The following is a 25138-nucleotide window of genomic DNA, read 5'->3' on the forward strand; positions in this document are numbered from 1 at the left end:
ACTTATCACAGTTAAGCCTAAGATGTAGCGTTCTCGCCCTGTACTGGTCAAACTTAGCGCTACATGTATTGAATGAGTTTTGATCGTCCTAGTACCTCACAGACAAATACCAACGCGACCATGAATACAAAATACATCACAATGTCAACAATTTCAATACAAAAAAAACTAAATATCTTTATGCACAATATTTCCTTATAAACGTTTGAACAAGGTTTGTAATGAAGCTTACACGCTGGGATTTCTACCATTGTTGCTGGTTGTCTGCTTGTAGCTTGAAAGGTCCGCGAGAAAACAATGACTCAAGCATTGCTCAGGGCAGAATATTCATACCTTGTTGATAAAAGTCAAATTTTTTTCAATCTATGTAGATTGTTTTTTTCAGGATTGATCAAGTAGTCCTCTACTACTCACCCCACTGTTGATTCATTGTGACACGCTCTTGGCCCCTGCGGGGTGACTGGAATGCTGCATACATGAGCTACCCTAGTTTTAGTGGTTTCATCATCAATGGTTGGGGGATGTTTGGTGAGCCGGTTGTGGCCCGCGGGCCGCCAGTTGAATAAGGCTGCTCCTGGCTATCAGGTGGCCATTGATCAGTTTCCACAGAGGATGCAGTAGCTGTTTCAGGTCGGGACCTGGGGTGGGCCACTCCTCTATCAGTCAGAAAAAGGAACTTAAAACATCTGTATGCACGTACAGAACTTAACACCTTTAGTTTACCAGTACATGGTAACAAACATGGAATGGATTAAGGTGTATTAAGGTAACAGAAAACCTAAGAATTTTCTAGATAAGATACATGTATAGTCAAGTTGTGATAATGGGTAACACAAATATGGATATATATATATATATATATATATATATATATATATATATATATATATATATATATATATATATACATATATATATATATGTATGTATGTATGTAAAAATATGTGTGTGTATATATATATATATATATATATATATATATATATATATATATATGTATATATATATATATATATATATATATATATGTACAAACCCAGTTTCCATATGAGTTGGGAAATTGTGTTCAATGTAAATATAAACGGAATACAATGATTTGCAAATCTTTTGCAACCCATATTCAATTGAATGCACTACAAAGACAAGATATTTGACGTTCAAACTCATAAACTTTATTTTTTATTTTTTGCAAATAATAATTAACTCAGAATTTCATGGCTGGAACACGTGCCAAAGTAGTTGGGAAAGGGCATGTTCACCACTGTGTTACATCACCTTTTCTTTTAATAACACTCAAACATTTGGGAACTGAGGAAACTAATTGTTGAAGCTTTGAAAGTGGAATTCTTTCCCATTCTTGTTTTATGTAGACCTTCAGTCGTTCAACAGTCCGGGGTCTTTGCTGTCGTATTTTACGCTTCATAATGCGCCAAACATTTTCGATGGGAGACAGGTCTGGACTGCAGGCGGGCCAGGAAAGTACCCGCACTCTTTTTTTTTACGAAGCCGCATTGTTGTAACACGTGCTGAATGTGGTTTGGCATTGTCTTACTGAAATAAGCAGGGGCGTCCATGAAAAAGACGGTGCTTGGATGGCAGCATATGTTGTTCCAAAACCTGTACATGTATGTACCTTTCAGCATTAATGTTGCCTTCACAGATCTGTAAGTTACCCATGCCTTGGGCACTGATGTACCCCCATACCATCACATATGCTGACTTTTGAACTGTATCAGTCTGGATGGTTCGCTTCCCCTTTGGTCCGGATGACACGATGTCGAATATTTCCAAAAACAACTTGAAATGTGGACTCGTCAGACCACAGAAAACGTTTCCACTTTGCATCAATCAGTCCATCTTAGATGATCTCGGGCCCAGAGAAGCCGGCGGCTTTTCTGGATGTTGTTGATAAATGGCTTTTGCTTTGCATAGTAGAGCTTTCAAAGCCTACTGAAACCCACTACTACCGACCACGCAGTCTGATAGTTTATATATCAATGATGAAATCTTAACATTGCAACACATGCCAATACGGCCAGTTTAGTTTACTAAATTGCAATTTTCAGTTTCCCGCAAAGTATCCTGTGGAAAACGTCGCGGAATGATGACTTGTATGCTGACGCGTGCGCGTGACGTTACCGGTTGTAGCGGACATGTTCTTCCAGCCTGATCCAAGCTATAAGTAGTCTGCTTTAATCACATAATTACACAGTATTCTGGACATCTGTGTTGCTGAATCTTTTGCAATTTGTTCAATTAATAATGGAGACTACAAAGAAGAAAGATGTTGGTGGAAAGCCATGTATTGCGTTTGGCTGTAGCAAAACAAACACAGCCGGTGTTTCTTTGTTTACATTCCCTAAAGATGATGGTGAAGCTTTAATATGGAACAGAGCGGTCAAGCGGACATGGTTCTCTACCACATGTCAACCGGCAGGTTTCGGTGAGAAAATTGTGGTAATAAGTCGGCTCTTACCGTAGACATGAGCGGAGCTTGTGTCGTTCCTCCTGCAGCTGTCAAAGAGGCAGCTGCGACTCTCTTGGCTCCTCCTTGGCTTCCCTCAGAGACACTGGCGGTCACCACACCCCTCCGACTTTCAGGTATGACTATATAATCTCACTAAAACACTAGTAACACAATAAGCAGATAAGGGATTTTCCAGAATTATCCTAGTAAATGTGTCTAACATCTGAATCGCTCCAACTGCGTTCGTCTTTTTTTTTCTTTTAGTCTTTCACTCCTCATCAACGAATCTTTCATCCTCGCTCAAATTAATGGGGAAATTGACGCTTTCTCGGTCCGAATCGTTCTAGCTGCTGGTGGCCATGATTGTAAACAATGTGTGGATGTGAAGAGCTCTACAACCAGTGACGTCACGCGCACATCGTCTGCTACTTCCGATACAGGCAAGGCTTTTTTATTAGCGACCAAAAGTTGCGAACTTTATCGTCGATGTTCTCTACTAAATCCTTTCAGCAAAAATATGGCAATATCGCAAAATGATCAAGTATGACACATAGAATGGACCTGCTATCCCTGTTTAAGTAAGAACATTTCATTTCAGTTGGCCTTTAACTTGCACTTACAGATGTAGCGACAAACTGTATTTAGTGACAGTGGTTTTCTGAAGTGTTCCTGAGCCCATGTGGTGATATCCTTTAGAGATTGATGTCGGTTTTTGATACAGTGCCGTCTGAGAAATCGAAGGTCGCGTTCATTCAATGTTGGTTTCCGGCCATGCCGCTTACGTGGAGTGATTACTCCAGATTCTCTGAACTTTTTGATGATATTATGGACCGTAGATAATGAAATCCCTAAATTTGTTGCAATTGCACTTTGAGAAATGTTGTTCTTAAACTGTTTGACTATTTGCGGACGCAGTTGTGGACAAAGAGGTGTATCTTGCCCCATCCTTTCTTGTGAAAGACTGAGCATTTTTTGGGAAGCTGTTTTTTATACCCAATCATGGCACCCACCTGTTCCCAATTAGCCTGCACGCCTGCGGGATGTTCCAAATAAGTGTTTGATGAGCATTCCTCAACTTTATCAGTATTTATTGTCAACCTTCCCAACTTCTTTGTCACATGTTGCTGGCATCAAATTTTAAAATTAATGATTATTTGCAAAAAAAAAAGTTTATCAGTTTGACAACATATATGTTGTATTTGTTGCATATTTAACTGAATATGGGTTGAAAATTATATGCAAATCATTGTATTCCGTTTTTATTTACATCTAACACATTTTCCCAACTCATATGGAAACGGGGTTTGTATGTATATATATCTATACATATATATATATATGTGTATATATATATATATATGTGTATATATATATATATATATATATATATATATATATATATATATATATATATATATATATAAAACATTTCTAAAAGATTTAAATGATTACCGGTATATTTTATGGCAAAATCTAGTATAACAGAAAGTGGGGATAGGCAACACAAGCAATTTTTCCAATGTTTAAGATAATTTTAACCAATCTTTTTAATTTGTATTTATGCAATATGCAATCAGATCAAAGTGCATGGCATTTTTTGAACAAAAAACTAATATTTTCCAGCTCATTTTATTTCTATTTAAAATTAGTCTAATGTGTCTTTTAGATAGATGCACATGAACCCATCCACAGCTCACTCCTTCCAGCCGACTGAGGCTGCTTTGGGGCTCCAGCCGCAATTTTTGTTGTTTTCGAGGTACACTTCTCACTAGGTACAGAAAAAATACCACAAATTAGAATTGAATGCTACTTTTTTTTATATTATAAATGGCAAGAACTAAGTATTTTGGCAACCAACCATACATAGATTAGCCTGAGACTGACCTGGAGCTTAAAAAAAAATCTCTTTGTACTTCTTCAGATGTGGCTGGAAGTCTTTGTAAGAAGCTGAGCTGCTTAATACAACCAATAACAGATCATGTAAGCTTTTGGGTTTCATCTTAGCTGAACTTTAACAAAAATAAATGGTGGCAACATACGTAGAAAAAGAGTGAACACTCTTGTTTGTCTCCACTATGTTTGCGTCTCTGAGGGGCGCTACGATACACACATAAGTGTAGACGTAAAACAATGAAGTAGAAATTTCCCAAAAATGGCCTAAACTCAAATCAGCTATTCTTTATCTAATTTTGAACAGTTCCTGAAACTTTAATGAAAATCGCCCATAACGTTTTGAGTTATTTTGCTAACTATATAAAAGACCAAAGGCAACTATTACATAACCTCCTGGCGGGTGTAATAAGAAATGTATGTTCAACCTTTCGGTCTATAAAATTAACAAAAAATGTAAATGTTAAAATAATTGAACATTGTTCAATACTGTCCTTGTTGTCTTCAGGTGTGTTAAAGTGGTCCGATCTCATACTAAGAGACTTTCTCATCTTGTATGTATGTAGTGCAAGTGTAAATGAAGTACTAATGTTAATTTTATTAGCGTTTTTTGTTGAATGGCTTAAAAATGTTTTTTTTTTTCAAAGCAAGTATATGCAAAGTGTAACAACTAATCCAGAGTAAAACATAGTACATTAGCATCATTTTAAACTGACAGTTTATTCAAACAAAAAGTTTACAGAAGCAATATTTGAAATACATATTCAAAATATAATTGAAAATATGTATGTATAAATAGGCGCGGATCCCGTTGGTGCACTGCAAAAACTCAAATCTATGTCAGATTAAATATCTCAAATAAGGGTGATATTTGCTTATATTCTGTATGATAAGATAATTCTTCTCACTAAGCAGATTTCATGTTAGAGTGTTTTACTTGTTTTAAGGGTTTTGGTCCTAAATTGTCTCAGTGAGATATTACAGCTAGTTGCTGAGATGTTATGACCTATATTGAGTAAAACATGCTTGAAACTAGAATATCAAGTGTTGCAACGCTGTGTCATCAACAGTCACAAGTATAAAACTATTTTTTTAAAGTAATAATTTCTTATTTCAAGCATGAAAAAAACATGACAGCCAAATGGACTTTGCTGTTTTATTATTAATGAAAAAATAGAACATACGTATTCATATAGCAGTACAGTTGCTGTAAGTGAGAAAATACTTATTTTAAGGTATTTTGGGTTCATTGAGGATAGCTAATTTTACTTGTTTAGGAAAGTCTTGAAAAGCCCAATTTTTTTCTTCTATTGGCAGATAATTTTGCTCAGCTCAAATAAAATACCTTTAATTTTTGTATTTTTTATTCTTATTTTTGAACACTTACTTTTTGCAGTGTGCTGAGCACCCACCTGGCAATGATGGCAACTATGATGGCAATCATTTTTGAAAAACCAATCTTATTATAGTTTATTTTGTGGTGAGTTTGGTACGAACATCCTTTTTTTTTTTTTTTAATACACACACCGAGCACCCATTGGCAGAAATGTAGATCGGCGCCTATGTATGTATACAAATAGATTTTAAAATATATTCAACAGTAGAGTTCAAAGGATGAATACAAAATAAAGTTGTCAAAAAAAAAAAAAACATACATGTTGCTCTTCTGCGATGAGGTGGCGACTTGTCCAGGGTGTACCCCGCCTTTCCCCCGATTGTAGCTGAGATAGGCACCAGCGCCCCCTGGGACCCCAAAGGGGAATAAGCGGTAGAAAATGGATGGATGGATGGACATGTTGCTCTTCATCTGTGTGACAATATTGTGTTTGTTTACATTTTGTCAATTGAATTGTTTACTTCTTGTGTGGGAAGAAAAAAAGGAAGGTTTTGGGGCAAATTAAACATCAATAAACAATTTGGAGTCAAAAGCCAGATTATAGCTTGTGCAGTGTTAAGGTAAAATAAAAGACAAAATTAAGGATACCATTTAGCAAAAGTTAAAGTTTAATGATAAATACCAAATAAACAGGGTTATAAATAATGGAGACTCTACATAGAAACAAGTAAATATAAATAAAAAAAAGATTGGCGCATATGTATCATCATCATCATCATTTATTTTTATTCCTTTCATGAAAATGCATATATACAAGCCACGTACAGTTGAAACTTTCATTGCTTTTTTCGTTTCTTATACATTTCCATGATCAGAAAAGAGCAGATGGAAGAATACTATTATTATATTTATCTGCCCCCTTTTTAACACAAATTATTTTAGATGACTTTATAACTGTTCCCTCCCCCAACACCCGAACTCCAACATACTTTTTAATTTTCCTTTAAGCATTTTCACAATGACACATCCAATCTAAATCATAATTCAGTTTGATATAATTCCAGTTTTCTCTTTTTGTAACTCTTTTAAAATTCAAAGATATTCTTAAAGTTTTTTAAGTCTTTGTTTAGAGAATTCCATGCTTTCACACCAGCAACAGACAAGCACATTTGTTTCAAATGTGTTCGCACTCTTGGATGTTTAAAGGCCTACTGAAACCCACTACTACCCACCACGCAGTCTGATAGTTTATATATCAATGATGAAATATTAACATTGCAACACATGCCAATACGGCCTTTTTAGTTTACTAAATTGCAATTTTAAATTTCCCGCGGAGTTTCTTGTTGAAAATGTCGCGGACTGTCAGGAAATATTAGCACAGCACCATTTGCGGCTGAAAGTCGTCTCTTTTATTCGCGCAATTACACAGTATTCTGGACATCTGTGTTGCTGAATCTTTTGCAATTTGTTCAATTAATAATGGAAAAGTCAAAGTACAAAGATAGAGTTGGGAAGCTTTAGCCTTTTGCCACACAAACACACGGTGATTCCTTGTTTAAAATTCCCAGAGGTGAAGCTTTACTATGGATCAGGAGCGGTCAAGCTAACATGGTTCCCGACCACTTGTCAACCAGCAGGTTTCGCTGAGAAAATTGTGTTAAAAAGTTGCCTCTTACCAGAAATCTGTGGAGCTTGCGCCGTCCTTGTATCTGCCGTGACTTCCCTCAGACACTGGCCTCGAGACACCCGTGGACACACCCATCCGGCTATCAGGTACTATTTAATCTCACTAACAGAAAGATAAGGGATTTCCCAGAATTATCCAAGTAAATGTGTCTAAAAACATCTGAATCCGTCCCAATGTAATCGCCTTTTTTTTTTTTTACTTTTTTTTTTTATTATTTATTTTTTTTTCTAGTCCCACGCTATCAACATCATCATCCACAAATCTTTCATCCTCGCTCAAATTAATGGGGAACTTGTCGTTTTCTCGGTCCGAATAGCTCTTGCTTCTGGAGGCTCCCATTATAAACAATGTGAGGATGTGAGGAGCCCTCACCCCTGTGACGTCATCGTCTGCGACTTCCGGTAAAGGCAAGGCTTTTTTATCAGCACCAAAAGTTGCGTATTTTATCGTCGATGTTCTCTACTAAATCCTTTCAGCAAAAATATGGCAATATCGCGAAATGATCAAGTATGACACATTGAATGGACCTGCTATCCCCGTTAAATAAGAAAATATCATTTCAGTAGGCCTTTAAAGTCATACGGCCTTCTGTGGTTCTCATCTTCAGACGTGAACACAAATAACGTTTGTAAGTCCTTCGGAAGAACTTTATTTCTAGCTTTGAAGATCATTAATAGAGTATTCAATTCTACAATGTCGTTTAGTTTTAATAATCTTGACCCAATGAAGAGTAGATTTGTGTGGTCTCTATATCCCACTGTAAAAATGATACAAATTGTTCTTTTTTGTGAAAGAAATAAAGGCATGATGTTGCTGGGATATGTATTTCCCCATATTTCTGCACAATAATTGAAATAAGGTAGAATAATTGAGCCATATAACACTCTCGTTGTGTTATACGGGAAACTGCATCTAACCTCGTTCAAAATAGATAAGTTTTTAGATACCTTATTTTAGTGGTTCTCAACCTTTTTTCAGTGATGTACCCCCTGGGAACATTTTTGTAATTCAAGTACCCCCTAATCAGAGCAAAGCATTTTTGGTTGAAAAAAAGAGATAAAGTATAATACAGCACTATGTCATCAGTACATCTAAGAGGGACACCTCCAGACTGGAGAAACTGATCAGGCGGGCCGGTTCTACAATCAGAATGAAACTGGACTCACTGGTGACGGTGGCAGAGAAGAGGACTGTGGACAAACTAGTGAGCATCCTGGATGATGCCAGTCACCCTCTGCATACAGTTATCAGTAGCCAGAGGAGCCTGTTTAGTTCTAAACTGCTTCATCCCAAGTGCAGGACTAATAGACTAAAAAACTCCTTTGTCCCACACGCTATTAGACTGTACAACTCCTCTCTGGAGAGGGGGTGGGGGGTACTAGGATGACAGGGGATGCAAAACAATAACAGTGCAATACGTTTTCATAACATGGTCACTACTGCCTAGTTTCTCTTTTTATATTCTTATTCCACTGTTATACTTTTATTTCCATTGTTGCTTTTTATTTTTATTCTTATTGTAATACTTCTCTATTTTGTTTCCATTTAAAGGCCTACTGAAACCCACTACTACCCACCACGCAGTCTGATAGTTTATATATCAATGATGAAATATTAACATTGCAAAACATGCCAATACGGCCTTTTTAATTTACTAAATTACAATTTTAAATTTCCCGGGAGTTTCGTCTTGAAAACGTCGTGTAATGATGACGTGTACGCAAGACGTCACGGGTTTTAAGGAAATATGAGCGCTGCACACACACACAGCTAAAAGTCGTCTGCTTTAACCGCATAATTACACAGTATTTTGGAGTTTTGTGTTGCTGAATCTTTTGCAATTTGTTCAATTAATATCGGAGAAGTCACAGTAAAAAGATGGAGTTGGGAAGGTTTAGCCTTTAGCAACACAAACACACGGTGATTCCTTGTTTAGAATTCCTGGAGGTGAAACTTTCCTATGGATCAGAGCGCGGTCAAGCCAACATGGATCCCTACCAAATGTCAACCAGCAGGTTTCGGTGAGAAATTTGTGGTTAAAAAGTCAGTTCTTACCAGAGAGAAGCTGAGCTTGTGCCGTCCATAGCTGCCGTCGACTCCCCTGAGACACTGCGCGTCAAGACACCCGTGGAGACACCCTTCCGACTATCAGGTACTATTTAACTCACTAAAACACTAGCAACACAATAGAAAGATAAGGGATTTCCCAGAATTATCCTAGTAAATGTCTCTGAAAACATCGGAATCTGTCCCAATGCAATCGCGTTTTTTTTTTTAACTTATATCTTTTTATCATTTTTTTTTCTAGTCCGTCGCTATCAATATCCTCAAACACAAATATTTCATCCTCGCTCAAATTAATGGGGAAATTGTCGTTTTCTCGGTCCGAATAGCACTTTTTGTTGGAGGCTCCCATTAAAAATAATGTGAATATGTGAGGAGCCCCCACACGTGTGACGTCATCGTCTGCGACTTCCGGTAGAGACAGGGCTTTTCTCTTAACACCGAAAGTTGCGAAATTGATCGTGGATGTTCTCTACTAAATCCTTTCAGCAAAAACATGGCAATATCGCGAAATGATCAAGTATGACACATAGAATGGACCTGCTGTCCCCGTTTAAATAAGAAAATAGCATTTCAGTAGGCCTTTAAACACCCATTATTTACTTTTCACTTTTTCAAATTGATGTCTGACGACTGTGTTGTATCCATTATGGATTGAACTTTCACAATATCATGTTAGACCCGCTCGACATCCATTGCTTTCCTCCTCTCCAAGGTTCTCATAGTCATCATTGTCACCGACGTCCCACTGGGTCATTATTGTCACCGATGTCCCACTGGGTGTGACTTTTCCTTGCCCTTATGTGGGCCTACCGAGGATGTCGTAGTGGTTTGTGCAGCCCTTTGAGACACTAGTGATTTAGGGCTATATAAGTAAACATTGATTGATTGATTGATGTCAACTTTGTACACTGCTGCTGGAATTTTTATTTTCCTGAAGGAATTAATAAAGTACTATCTATCTATCTACCTATCTATCAACTTTTCATCTAAGATGACCCCAAGAAATCTGATGTATACAAATACATTTCTAAATATATTCAACAGTAGAGTTCAAAGAATAAATACTAAATAAAGTTGTCAAAATAAGAAAACATACATGTTGCATCTGTGTGACCTCCTCTTTCAGGCTCCCCTCCAAGCAAAGTCAATGGTGGGCGTGGCCTCGCAGCTAAGTTTTCAGCCCACTCCGGAAGTCAGGCCGATGATCTCGCTCTCCCATTGGCTCCTGTCTGCAACGACGTCACCATCATGATTAGAATTGATGATCTGACGTCTGATTTCATTGTCTAGCAACGGGGAGAGAAATCTGCTTGAATTTTGGAAGCTTCGTCTTGAATTGATCACAGCAAGTATGAACGTGATTTTACGTCCTTCTTGAGTTGCGTTCGGCCAGGTTGACGCGGCTGTCTGCCCGGAGCCAAGAGTCCGCGGCCACGGCCCTGCTCAGGCTCGGGGAATCGCAGGTTTAAAGGAAAAGTTGAGCCCTTTTGGGAGAGCTATGCTAATGCTAAGCTAGCGTCTGCTGCTGGCAACAGTCATGGCCGCTCGGGCCTGCAGGCTAACTTGTGTTTTAAAACGCTAACGTGCTCAGCTTACCGGGATTGTTTACTAATTGCGCCGCTTCCCGAGTCCCATGTTTCATTCCCGATCCCAACGCAAGCTTCTTTTGTAATTATCGCCGTTATGTTTTCCTGTGCGACTGTAGCCATGCGCAGTGAGGCTGCCGAAATAAAGCTGCTGGATGCTTATTGGTCCTGCTGCAATCCATGTGATTTCCTGGGATGTCTTTATCAAGTTGGTTACACCACTACTATTTTTTTTTATTTTTTACTTCCAAACGCATCTGCTGACACTGTATTAAGGCTATTAATGCCATCATTTTACAGAGAGAGTGTTATTGATGGCATGGAAATAACTGGTTAGGTTATGATGGGAATCTGTACTTAATATAAACTATGGCTGAGCGATATTGCCTTTTTTTAATATTGCGATATTTTTAGGCTATATCGCGATATACGATATATATTATGATACCGTATTTCCTTGAATTGCTGCCAGGGCGCTAATTAATTTAAAACCTCTTCTCACTCCTGCGCTTATCAAAGGCATGCGGTAAAAGTAAGCATGCGCTAAATATTTTAAAACCTCTTCTCATTCAAGATTGTTTATTGTCATCCATCCATCCATTTTCTACCGCTTGTTCCCTTTTGGGGTCGCGGGGGGCGCTGGCGCTTATCTCAGCTACAGTCGGGCGGAAGGCGGCGTACACCCTGGACAAGTCGCCACCTCATCGCAGGGCCAACACATATAGACAGACAACATTCACACTCACATTCACACACTAGGGCCAATTTTAGTGTTGCCAATCAACCTATCCCCAGGTGCATGTCTTTGGAAGTGGTAGGAAGCCGGAGTACACGGAGGGAACCCACACATTCACGGGGAGAACATGCAAACTCCACACAGAAAGATCCAGAGCGCAGGATCGAACCCAGGACCTTCGTATTGTGAGGCAGACGCACTAACCCCTCTTCCACCGTGAATATAAATTATTAACACAAACTGCAGCAAAAAAAAACTACCCTGATTGCAGTGCTCTGTGTCCTAAAACATAATGAATGAATTAAAAACAAAGATTGTTATGGTTTTGTACAAATCTACATGTCTGAAAGAAGGATCAAGAAACAGATCTTATTAGTCCTACCTCTTCTGTATGTCTATTACTTCGCTTATCCCAGGTCGGGTCGCGGGGGCCATAGTCTAAGCAGGGAAGGCCGTACTATCCTTTCCCCAGCAACTACATCCAGCTCCTGACGGAGGATCCCGAGGCATTCCCAGGCCAGCCGGGAAACATAGTCTTCCCAATGTGTCCTGGGTCTTCTCCGTGGCTTCCTACCGGTCGGACGTGCCCTAAACACCTCCCTAGGGAGGCGTTCGGTTGGCATCCTGACCAGATGTCCGAACCACCTCATCTGGCTCCTCTCGATGTGGAGGAGCAGCAGCTTTACTTTGAGCTCCCTCTGGATGACAGAGCTTCTCACCCTATCTCTAAGGGAGAGCCCCGACACCCGGCGGAGGAAGCTTATTTCGGCCGCTTGTACCCGTGATCTTCTCCTTTCGGTCATGACCCAAAGCTCATGACTATAGGTGACGATGGGAACGTAGATTGACCGGTAAATTGAGAGCTTTGCCTCAATTTGGGTGGCCTCCTACCGGTCGGACGTGCCCTAAACACCTCCCTAGGGAGGCGTTCGGGTGGCATCCTGACCAGCTGTTCGAACCACCTAATCTGGCTCCTCTCGATGTGGAGGAGCAGCAGCTTTACTTTGACCTCCTCCCGGATGACAGAGCTTCTCACCGTATCTCTAAGGGAGAGCGCCGCCACCCGGCGGCGGAAACTCATTTCGGCCGCTTGTACCCGTGATCGTGTCCTTTTGGTCATCGTCATCATCAGCGGTCACTCGAACGAGTATGACGATCCTTCTGGGAGGGGTGTATCCCTTTAGGGAGGAGGCCTGTGTGTGACTTTGTTTTAACGTGTGGAGACTGGTGCACAGACCGTCACAACACGATCCTTGACAGAATCGGGTCAGGGTCCAGTGGTACGGAGTCCAAGACGACTGGGGACCCTTTTCTGCTGCAGCCTTCTCCCGCCATCGCAGCCCTTGTGGTACTTCTAAAATCTACCGTCTTCTGCCTGCTCCGCTGTTGAGGTCTTCACCGTATCCCTGGCTAGGAGGCAGTCAGGTACTAGGCCTTTGCCAAGGGCCACCTGGGGTAACAATAGTAAAGGGGTTAACCTCCTAGTGCCCCAAGACCCCATAGAGGAACCTCGACTGCCGGAGGCACTTCAACGTCATGCCCAGGACACGTTCGGTCATAACCCAAAGCTCATGACCATAGGTGAGGATGGGAACATAGATCGACCGGTAAATTGAGAGCCTTGCCTTCCGGCTCAGCTCCTTCTTCACCACAACGGATTGATACATGTCTATTACTGATAATGATGATTATTACACACATTACTTTTAAAGTTAAACCTAAAGTACCAAGGGCAGCGTGGTGGAAACAGGGGTTTGTGGGTGTGCCTCACAATACCAAGGTCCTGGGTTCAATCCTAGGTTCGGGATCTTTCTGTGTAGAGTTTGTATGTTCTCCCCGTGACTGTGTGGGTCCCCCCCCCCCGGGTACTCCGGCTTCCACCCACCTCCAAAGACATGCACCTGGGGATAGGTTGATTGGCAACACTAAATTGTCCCTAGTGTGTGAATGTGAGTGTGAATGTTGTCTGCCTATCTGTGTTGGCCCTGTGATGAGGTGGCGACCGAATGCAGCTGAGATAGGCTCCAGCACCACCGCCACCCCGAACAGATGGATGGATGGATGGATAATAGTCTCAAAAACGCTAGGTGTGGTGAAATTACTCCCTAGGTTCGACCCATCCCCTTGTTCCACCCCCTTAGAGGTGAGGGGAGCAGTGAGCAGCAGCGGTGGCCACGCTCAGGAATAATTTACATAATTGTACATGCTTAATTATGTCAGTATTGCCATGCAGTCATACTCACAGCCATGTATGCATATTACATACACGTATGTAGTTTTTTCCAGTACTATATTATACATTGTACCATAAACTTATCTGACAAAAGCTAGCCATGTGTGCAATACTGCTATGTGGCAGTTTTGCATAACGGAGGTGTGCATTTTCTTCTTGAAGCACACATGCACTTTTTACACTACAGCACTTTTCCATCTGCCTTATGGCCACTATAACTGCAATGGTCAGTTTTGATTTTTGATCTGTTAAATTCATGTCATGCAGCAACTTATTGTTATATTTGGGTCTCTTTATTTATTGGTTATTTTTGAGTCTAGTATTTTCATGTAGGGTTAGGGTATCTGCTTGTGATGTTTTTTTTAATTTATTTTACTGTATGTGCTTTTTAAATGGACTTAGTCTGTACTGGCATCAACTTGTGTACTACATATAAAACATTATGGTAGCTAATGTTTACAATCTGGCACATTTGCGTTTATATGTCCATTAATGTGCATTCCTAAAAGTAACAATATTGTGTTTGTTAACATTTTGTCAATTGAATTGTGTTTACTTCTTGTGTGTGAAGAAAAGATGAAGGTTTTGGGGCAAATTAAACATCAATAAACAATTTGGAGTCAAAGACAGATTATAGCTTGGGCAGTGTTAAGGTAAAACAATATGCAAAATTAAGTATACCATTTAGCAAAAGGTAATGTTTAATGATAAATACCCCAATAGATAGGGTTAGAAATAGTGGAGACGCTCTATAGAAACAAGTAAATATAAATAAAAAACAATATTAATTGCAATTCTGATAAATGTGCCATCTACTTCTGATTTTAGACCAAAACTTTTTAACAAAGTATTCTGTTTTCATTTTTTCCAACAGTGTTTTTGGTGCACTGAGACAGGATGAGGAGAAGCTGGCTGCTGACAACATAAAAATATGGAGGCTTTGCTGTGATCAGCATGACGGCTTCATCGCCATCGAGTAGCAGCATGGATTCATGGCCACAAAGGCGTGGCCTTCAGACTGTGAGTATAATCACCTTTTTTTGTTGACAAAAGGAACCTTTTGGAAATCAAATGGGGGGTTAACACTATCTCACCTTAGTGTTCATTAGGCCCAAGCAAGAGAGTCTGACCAACTCAGATATTCACAGATGTGTATAACATACAGTATGTGACACATGTCCCATTGTTCTGGCCCACCTATTTGTAACTAAGGGCCCACTCCTAACCAAGCAACTATCATCAGTAGTCTCTGAGAATTTGCTTCTTATCAGGCATACGCGTCTTCCCCTGCGTAATTTTTATCCCTGGTAATCTTTTCCCACACTCAGATGCAGTTGCCCAGCAATGATGTCTTCAGCCAGATAGAAAGAGGTCATCCCAGGGCACACACTTGCAAAATAGAGCAGTAATTACAACAGTCATGACTTAAGTATAAGTATTTAATTATCTGGCCATTTATTTGCATTTAGAAGTTTGTTTTATGCAGATCCATCACATGAAAATCAGATTAAAAAACATTTAAATTACAGGGTGTACAAAATAACAAAATAGGTAACAAACCAAGCAGGGTGAATACTTTTGCAAGGCACCGTACAATGAAACCTTCATTTACACACTTAACTGGTTCTTGAACAGAGTTAGTAAATGGAAAAGTTTGTATATTGAAGCAAATGTAATTATGAATAACGATTTCCAGCCTTGACCAAAGTCCATATTTTATTCAAAGTGTAGACTATTTGAACACAATATAAAGGGCTATACGGTACATACATCAAACAAACACCAGGAGGGTGATGGATCAGCTTTTTGTTTAATAAACAAATAAAAAATAAAACTAGCTGAACTGTCCTCACATGCCAACAGGCACTTGCCCTGTGGTACTCTCACGGTTCGATTTTCTCAGAATCCTTAAGTTTAACAGCTAAATTTAAGCACTTAAAAGATAATGAATAAAACATGAAATCCACTTTACTGCTGTTGACATGTGCTGCCTTGCTGCCACACTGTTTTGACTGACTGGCATGGTTCAATGGCGTTCTTAATTTCACTCTCAATCCTATTCACAACAGTTATGGCTTATATGAGACTGACATGTCCAAATGCCTTACTTTAATACTTTACTTTTCATCAATTCTGTCTTTGTGATTGTTTTTTAGATGAACCTGCGGTCAATATTCACAGCAGACCAGCAGAGAATCCTTGAACGTTACTATGATAACGGTATGACCAATCAGAGCAAAGCTTGCTTCCAGCTAATTCTGCAATGTGCTCAGGAGGCCAAACTGGACTTCAGTGTTGTCCGGGTAAGAGAAATGTGACTATTTCCTTTTTTGTAAATTAGTTTATCTTGGTCTCTTTGTATTTAATATTTCCCGTTCTCCCTGCAGACATGGGTTGGTAACAAAAGACGGAAAATTGCCTCCAGAGTAGACCAGAATGGATGCATGTCGCATCCCTTACCTAGTCATGGAATGGCTGGGGGACTGCTGTCCAATCACACATTAGCTGGGGGAGCTCTACCCAATCACGGGCTTTCAGCGGCAGCATTGCTGCCTGCTGAAATCACTGCTGCCCGCAACATCCAGAACCGTGCTCACCTTCACCCTACAGCATCCACTTTCCCCACTTTTTCGACATCATCTTGCTCTGCTTCCTCTCCTCCTCCTCTCAGCAGTGGGAAAAACAACAACAACAACAACAACAGTAATGATGTCATACTGTCTGGTATCTATTCCCTCAACTCCAATACTTGCTCACGACCAAAACACACCGCTTCCGTGCCCCAGTCAGAGTCTGAGATCTCAGCGCTCCCTGCTTCATCCCTGATTGGCCAGACCCTGCAGAGCAGGACCAGCTCCAGTTCGTCACCTCTCCACTCCAAACTTATGTCAGTCTCTCAAAATCCACCATTCACCTCTACCTCTGCATCTCTAGTTTACGCTGCTGGAAGGGACATGAAGGCAAGTCTGTCCCTCAGGGATGTAGCATTGACGGCAGGAGCTGGAGGGCTCGTTCCGAGCTGGTCTCGACCGTTTGGTATTGCACAGACTCGTCCATGGTCATCCTCTGTTCAGTCCCAAGCTCAGCTTCAACCCAGCTCGTGCACCAATACCCAACCACCACCACCTCTTCCACAAAAGACTCTGCTCTCCCTCCCACTCAAAAAAACTGGCCCGACCTATGAGCAGACACCATGTATCCGAAAGGTGTTTACCTTAGCAGACAGAGGTGAAAGCAGCAGAAGTAAGCCCGGATTTGGTGGTACTCTGAAAGGCCAGGAGATGGAGAGGCCAGTTTCACACACTTTGGATATGAGTCATAACTTCTCTATTGCCATGGAAACCGCAGATGAGGAAAATGAGTGGCAAAGGGAAGAAGAACTTGCGAATATGGCTGCTCAGAATAACACCAGTCAGGAGCAGACGTCCTTAGTCAAAGGAAACCAGTCATTGACCCCGGCCATCTCCAAAAACCTTGTTCACAACAACTCATCTTATCAAGGAAACTGCTTGCTCGCACAGACCTCGCTTTCTGGGGAGGCGAGTTTACAGGTGAGGGAGGTGTTGTGAAGTCATCCAATCTGAGCCAATTAAAACGTCAAGCTTGATTTGTCTTTTTCTTTGGTTGTAGACTTCAGACAGTGCTGCCCCTTGGGTTATCAGCAACTCCAGAAAGAGAACCGTGAGTCCCGATGAGCCAAATCTAGCCCAAGCTTGCAAAATACACTTCATTAGGTACACTGTGACCTGCATAAACTAGTGAGATTCAGTTTGAGAGCTGTCTCAAATAATTGTGCCATATTACAATGCCCAGGTTTGATTGTGGAGTAATAGTAAAAAAAAGTTATTTTTATAGTTATTTTACAGCTTTATAGCTAAGAGCTGTTTGTTATTTTGGTTACCTTATTTTCTTACATTAGATGGAAAGAAGCATACAGCTATACACTTCTTTTCCATCCATCCGTCCATTTACTACCGTTTGTCCCTTTCGGGGTCGCGGGGAGCCTATCCCAGCTGCAACACTTCTTTTCTTGTAAGATATGTCATTAGATTTTGCAGGTGTACCTAGTGACCAAAAATTATTCATATATTCAAAATGTACCCTTAAAGGGTGTTTTGTTTAATTTGCTTTTATACCAATACAAAATATGCATTATGAAGACTACTCTCTGCATTTATTTGCAGATGTGTGCATGTGTTGGTATTAGACATACTGTAATTAAATTAAAAATAATGCAAAAGTTGTTAGTCTCATAAAATTGAAACCTAATTACTGTGCAGGACAGTTGTTGTTGACTTAACTGACCTGATTAATGTGTCATGGTTCTTCATTTCCTCTGTTGTAATATCGCCATCTGCTTTCTAAAATTAGACGTTGCTTTGCGTCAGTGTCCATGTTTGTGTGTTCAGTTGCAGGATCGGACACAATTCAGTGACGGGGATCTCATTCAGCTGAAGCGCTACTGGGAAAGGGGAATGACCAGTCTGGGCTCAGTGTGCAGGGAAAAGATTGCTGCTGCAGCAAACCAACTTAATGTAGACCCTGAAATAGTCAAGGTACAAACACTGAACAAGTGAAAATACAAGTGAAACTACAAGTGAAACTCAAACAATTACAATATTGTGCAAAGGTTCCTTTATTCCAGCAATTAGATTTACAAAGTAAAGCTTGATATATGACAACGGCTTATAACATTTAACTCAAGATATTTAAAGCCTTCTTTGGAGATAATTCTGATGATTATGATTTACAGCTTATAAAAACTTCCAAATGATAATCTCAGAAAATGTCTGAGATCATGGCTTAGTGTATAAACACTAAGCCATGATACTCAGCAATATACAAATAAAGGCTTGACATATCTCACTTTGCATGTCATAAATCAAATCAAAAAGAGATTCACATTTGAAGTTACATTTCTGACATGAATGGACTTTTGCACAATATTAAAATGTTTTAAGTTTCACCTGTATGCGTATTTCTTTGTGGTATTTCATGCATTTCAGAGATTTATTTTATAGTTAATGTATGGGTCTACCATACATTTATGTGTAAAATGTAAATAACATAGCCCTAACTAAAACAATGTTTAGACTGGAAATTGTTGAATATCCAATGTATTCTTGTTTTTAGTCCATGTCTATTTTAATTATAATTTTGCTTCAAGTGAGGATATAGTTGCATGAGTATTAAAAACTAAAATAACACAAACACACACACATATATATATATATATATATATATATATATATATATATATATATATATATATATATATATATATATATATATATATATATATAATATAACATTTAAAATGAAATTTGCAATCTAGCACACAATTTGGAGTTTCAGGATTCATCGTTAAAGTAAAGGAGCATGTGCAATCTAAATAAATTGGGTGATTAATCGGAATTCAAACGTGATTAGTACACATGAGTTAAATGGTTCAATTTGACCACCCTAATATATCTACCTTATACCTTAAGCATTTGATAATATTGTATGTATTGTATATACATGGCTTTAGCATGTGCCATGCAAGTAAACATTACATGTTAATAAAATTCTTACAAACTCTAATGCTTTGCAGAGCAGTGGACATACTGCCACCTACAGGATGAATGTGTTTGGCCTCAATTTGCTATGGTTAAAACTGTTATCTAGTTAGTGTAATACATAATACTATACAATCAATCTTTTATAGAGCAAAACATCATGTCTGACATTCAGGAAAACTATCCAGGTTGTATTTAGTTTATGACACTTTAGCACTTACTGTATTTATTTGTGTGTCTTTGTGCTCTCTGGCTGTCAGACATGGATCAGCAACAGACGAAGAAAGTACCGTCTGATAAATATTGAAATACCACCACCTAGAGGCGGGCCTGCTGTTTTCACAAGCTTGAGCTCCCCACGGAATGAATCTCCAGTGGTGTTCAGCCCGAACGAGGATCAACTCAGAACACCTGAACTTGGTGATGACTTAAATGACAGCCTTGGCCTCTCTGAAGGTGGGCCCATTGATATAGCACTCACATCGTTTACCTCTGTTTGAACTGTGCAGCTCAGTAGTAAAGCAGTGCTCTTACCTCCAGATAGCAACATTGACACAGTCCATAGGGAAGAAGATGAAGCAGATGTGACCATTGCTGCACCACTGGCCAATAATGTGGTACTTGAATATTTGTTTGATTCTGCAGTTCACTCATGCTACATTTAACTTTTTTACAAGTAACTATTATATAGTTTTGTCATGAATACTGTACATGTAGAGTAGGTATGGTTGATGAGTTGGTCTCAATTTTTGGCCTCTTAAGTGATGAGTGTGCTGATCAAAAAAAAAAACATTTGTTTGAGTACACTAATTTAGATCCACTGAGATAATAAAACATTAATAAATGTTTCTTCAAAAATGTAAAGCGCATATGATGCACGGATTTTTGTGTACAGTATTAGTCTTATATATAATATATCAGTATATAGTGTTAATGAATCCGGACGTGACAGTAATCAATTGATTTTAGCCAAGTAGAAATCATTCATTCATATTTTCAAAGTTAATACATAAAAAACCTGTTTGCAACCCTTTTAATATTTTTTTCAGCAATATGAGAGATCTGCAATAACACCCTTTGGTTACTTTTACACCCTTTAAAACTACTATAGCAATGCTGCATGTGGCTGAGCCAATCAATGGCAACGATACTGAACACGCGCGCTCTGGTTGGTTCTGTCCTCTTCAGTGGCCAATATTAGTGTAGTATTTACATGTTTAGTTGACATTATTTGTCATGTTATGCCTAAAAATGCTTTATTCAGCACCCAAAATTGTAAAAATATGTATTTTCTTTTTTTATATCTCTCAATAAATCTGTGATGTGGTGAAATCGCAATATTTGAAGCGCGATGTGGCAAGGCAGGACTATTGTTATATCATATTATTATTGTTATTATTATTATTGTTATTATTATTATATAAGTACAGCTTGTTATTCCCGTTTGAAATTATCTTAAAGTTTTTTTTGTTTTTTTTACAGAAGGTCGAAGTAGTTGATGAGGATGAAGAGGACGATTATGATGAGGGTGACATAGTGGCTTCAGATCTAGAGCAAATGCAAAGCTTGCTAGAATTCAAGGCAAGGACACACACACATTCTCAAACCTCTCTCTGAATAATCATTTTGCTTATTGAACTCAAGTTAATGTTGTTTGTTTCAAACATTTCAGCACGAGGAAGTGCAGTTTTTAGAGAATGAGCTAGAGAACCAAAAACAAAAATACCAGGACCTTGCAACCTTCACTAAGAGGCTGCTCATCGCTGTCAGAAATAATGATGTGGAGAAACAGCTGGTACATTCCATCAAGCAGTATATTTTATTTACATTTAAATCCGAACATTTTTAAATGTGTTGTTAATTGATGTCCCTGTGTGTTCAGGAACTCATAGCCAGTCTACCTCAGGCTTCGGAGCAGGTCAGGGACATGACCATGGACAGAGGAGCTCTGCCTGATGTTGTGTCGGAAGACAAGTCTTCCAACTACAACATAACCTTGACAACCAATGCAACAGGCTGTGTTGAACCTGCGATCGAAGAAATCCCCCTGGTCCACATTGAAGAAGACGTTTCCTTTAAAGTTACTGAGCCCTCTGTATCAGAGGAGCAAATGAAAGACGTACAAGAACAAGTTTGACTATTTCATCTACTTATTTTAAACCGAGGTTACTCGCTATTCATTGTCACAAACATGCTCGGCGCTCAGTGCCTGTGGATTGAAGCTTCACTACCTTTGGGCTAACAATTCATTTTTTATTGCAATATTATTTGTCTTGCTGTGGTTCATTCTGAAGAATATATAAAATAAGAACCTAATCCAACTTATTTGTGACTATTTATGCATTTATACTACTCACAAAAAGTAAAAAATATCGTGCTTTTGGGAGAAATTTCAGAATGAACCTAAAATTAACAGAGAAAGGTGAACGAGGTATCCAACACTGTGTGCAAGCTCACGCCTAAATCCATGAACCTTAATATTTAACGCTTTGTTTAACATGACTAGACAACATTGTAACATCATGTATAATATGTCCGAAGAGGAAAATCATTACTTTAAGGGCTGGACCGGGCAGACCAACCCCGTAACTAAATGGCTTGAGGAATGACTTTTACCAACATACACTAACCACCCGGAATCTCACGCTCATCTGGGGCAAGGCAGAAATTTACACTACAAAGCTGGGTCAATCACATCTTTGTCTAGCCAACTCGACTTCAGCTGTCAGTGGGTGAGGATTACAACATACTTTTACACAGATGCACCTGCTGGCATCTTAATTTTATCTTGTATCAGTGAATATTCTCATTCATGCAGGTTATTGAATTCTCAGGGCATTCAATTGATTGCAACCGGACTCTTCAGATTGTCTTAGAAGACATTTCGCTTTCCATCGGTTCACGTTCATACTGAGAATTAGATGGGACGGATATAGTCATCATTTTTTTACATCAAGTGCCCGCTTATTAGTTTATCAACAGTACACCTCTCCATTGCAATACCTTGCACAAGATGCTCTCAAAAGGAAGAGGCCACAACAGAGAGACTGGAAAAGTAATAAAGGCATACTCCATGGTCATTTCTGTCAAAATGTATGGTCCTTGATGAATGGATCATGCACCTTTTGTAAATTTTGCCGATTAACTCCTTGTTAGGGAGAAGCGAATTGTGTAAAAAGTCATGAGATGTTGAACTATTGTCGGATGGAGGTTAGCCAGTCTGGCTGTGCAGATGTACAATGGTAAACCTCATCTCCCGAAGCCTTCAGAGTTTGTAGGAGAATTCGAGTTGACACTTTTGTGATTTTAGCGCAATGTCTAGCGTGCTTTCTCTCGCTCTCATTGAGCCCAGTGCAGAAACGAAGAGCTGTACCTGGCGGGTTACAGTAGTGCCGTGACCCGGATCAGAGTGAGGTGTGTGTGAAACGGTGGCCACCCAGTGTGGCTGTGCAAGTGTATGTTGGTAAACCTAACTTCCTGTAGTCTCAGGAATTTGCGCTAGCCATTGAGTTGCCAGCTCAAGCTTTCAGCTGGATGCTGGGAGCTCTCTTACTCTCATTCGGAGGATTCAGGTTCAAGCCCTGCCTGGCGGAACGTTAGCAGGGGCTGAACCAGGTGGGTTGCAGTTGAACATGGGACTTCAACAGCTTCGAGAAGGTCAATAAATGCTACTGATCAGCAATTTTGCATGGCTATTTCAACACTTCCACATTCAGTTCCGAAATATATAACTAAGACGCAAGTAACAATCAAACAGCAATTGTGTAAAATATACAAACCCCGTTTCTATATGATTTGCAAATCCTTTTCAACCTATATTCAATTGAATGCACTATGGTGCATTCACAGATGTGTAAGTTACCCATGCCTTGGGCACTAATGCACCCCCATTCAATCACAGATGCTGGCTTTTGAACTTTGCGTCGATAACAGTCTGGATGGTTCGCTTCCCCTTTGGTCCGGATGACACGATGTCGAATATTTCCATAAACAATTTGAAATGTGGACTCTTCAGACAACAGAACACTTTTCCACTTTTCCACTTTGCGTCAGCCCATCTTACATGATCTCGGGCCCAGAGAAGCCGGCGGCGTTTCTGAATGTTGTTGATAAATGGCTTTCGCTTGAGCTTTAACTTGCACTTACAGATGTACCGACAAACGTATTTAATGTCAGTAGTGTTCTGAAGTGTTCCTGAGCCCATGTGGTGATATCCTTTAGAGATTGATGTCGGTTTTTGATAAAGTGCCGTCTGAGGGATCGAAGGTAACAGTTGGTTTCCGGCCATGACGCTTACGTGGAGTGATTTCTCCAGATTCTCTGATCCTTTTGATGATATAGACCGTAGATGTTGAAATCCCTAAATTTCTTGCAATTTCACTTCGAGAAACTTTGTTCCTAAACTGTTTGACTATTTGCTCACGCAGTTGTGGACAAAGGGGTGGACTTCGCCCCATTCTTTCTTGTGAAAGACAGCATTTTTTGGAAAGCTTTTTTTATACCCAATCATGGCACCCACCTGCACACCTGTGGGATGTTCCAAATAAGTGTTTGATGAGCATTCCTCAACTTTATCATTATTTATTGCCACCTTTCCCAACTTCTTTGTCACATATTGCTGGCATCAAATTCTAAAGTTAATGATTATTTTGCAAAAAAAAATATTTTGAATGGAATAGAAAGTACTTAATTGATCCCTGGGGGAAATTCAGCACCACAGTTCGTTCACAATAAATAATAATAATAAATAATATATACCATATATTATACATATACTATCAGTTTGAACATCAAATATGTTGTCTTTGTAGCATATTCAACTGAATATGGGTTGAAAATGATTTGCAAATCATTGTATTCCGTTTATATTTATATCTAACACAATTTCCCAACTCATATGGAAACAGGGTTTGTAAAATACTTCAAGTATAAACCCTTTGTAGGGACCAACATAACTAAAATGGGACATTCAGGCTTCATGGCAAAGACTGCTTTCCAGCTAGGCAACACTCCGTGGTCCATACTGCCATTTTATGTCTTGGAATTGCAACTGCATGCAAATGAGACTCAGAAATAACAAGACAGTTATGATAATTGGCTAATTTTAAAATGCTATAGGGGAATATTTTAGAATATATTATTACACAAACAAACATTTATCAACACACACAACAGTACCAGTAATTGGTACCTTTGATGATTCCGGGAATTGGTACCCTATGGCAGTGGTCCCAACCTTTTTTGCACCACGAACCGGTTTCAATCAATTAACCAATGTTTATTTATATAACCCTAAATCACAAGTGTCTCAAAGGGCTGCACAAGCCACAACGACATCCGCGGTACAATTTAATGTAGGCATTTTTTTCAGGGACCAACTTTTCCACTTGCAAAATAGGTGCATGAAAAATACAATTCACGATAACGCTGAATTAGTGGGACCCCTTGGCTTGTTTCTTTGCAATGAGGCACAGATGAAAATCAGCCATTGGCCAAAATCTGTCAAATTTATTTTCTACATGTTCATTAATGTATCATGTCACACAGTTATAACAAATATAACAAATGGCAATTT

At 39.4% G+C, this 25138-nt stretch overlaps 1 protein-coding gene and 1 long non-coding RNA gene across 6 annotated transcripts; one reads left to right on the forward strand and one right to left on the reverse strand.

The window, feature by feature from the left end:
• Window positions 1-438: 438 nt before the first annotated feature.
• LOC133553495 (uncharacterized) lies at window positions 439-11213 on the reverse strand. 3 transcript variants are annotated; one of them, XR_009806926.1, is made up of 4 exons: window positions 11047-11213; window positions 10547-10679; window positions 6013-6164; window positions 439-656 (listed from the first exon to the last, which is right to left on the reverse strand). It is a non-coding gene; the product is annotated as an uncharacterized LOC133553495 (long non-coding RNA). The 3 variants fall into 3 exon arrangements; XR_009806927.1 differs by lacking the exon at window positions 439-656 and adding an exon at window positions 4170-4235; XR_009806925.1 differs by lacking the exon at window positions 439-656 and having other exon boundaries at window positions 5059-6164; window positions 11047-11209.
• hdx (highly divergent homeobox) lies at window positions 10654-25138 on the forward strand. 3 transcript variants are annotated; one of them, XM_061901759.1, is made up of 11 exons: window positions 10654-10799; window positions 14880-15025; window positions 16162-16308; window positions 16393-17556; window positions 17636-17686; window positions 18421-18561; window positions 19824-20019; window positions 20104-20180; window positions 21046-21144; window positions 21236-21358; window positions 21446-25138. In XM_061901759.1, the coding sequence occupies exons 2-11, from the start codon at window positions 14960-14962 to the stop codon at window positions 21698-21700; spliced, it is 2319 nt and encodes a 772-aa protein (XP_061757743.1). In that variant the 5' UTR covers window positions 10654-10799; window positions 14880-14959; the 3' UTR covers window positions 21701-25138. The 3 variants fall into 3 exon arrangements, with proteins under 3 accessions (XP_061757743.1, XP_061757741.1, XP_061757742.1); XM_061901757.1 differs by having other exon boundaries at window positions 10656-10799; window positions 18415-18561; XM_061901758.1 differs by lacking the exon at window positions 10654-10799 and adding an exon at window positions 11070-11244 and having other exon boundaries at window positions 18415-18561.

This window comes from Nerophis ophidion, linkage group LG05, assembly GCF_033978795.1.
Source record: "Nerophis ophidion isolate RoL-2023_Sa linkage group LG05, RoL_Noph_v1.0, whole genome shotgun sequence".
Classification (NCBI taxonomy): domain Eukaryota; kingdom Metazoa; phylum Chordata; class Actinopteri; order Syngnathiformes; family Syngnathidae; genus Nerophis; species Nerophis ophidion.

What these genes read in the sequence shown, in the direction of transcription:
- hdx (XM_061901757.1), top strand. Translation starts at nt 14,960, where the DNA reads ATGACGGCTTCATCGCCATCGAGTAGCAGCATGGATTCATGGCCACAA. An exon ending in CTGGGGAGGCGAGTTTACAG is followed by an intron (nt 17,557 to 17,635) that starts GTGAGGGAGGTG and finishes CTTTGGTTGTAG; the next exon opens with ACTTCAGACAGTGCTGCCCC. An exon ending in GCAACTCCAGAAAGAGAACC is followed by an intron (nt 17,687 to 18,414) that starts GTGAGTCCCGAT and finishes TTGTGTGTTCAG; the next exon opens with TTGCAGGATCGGACACAATT.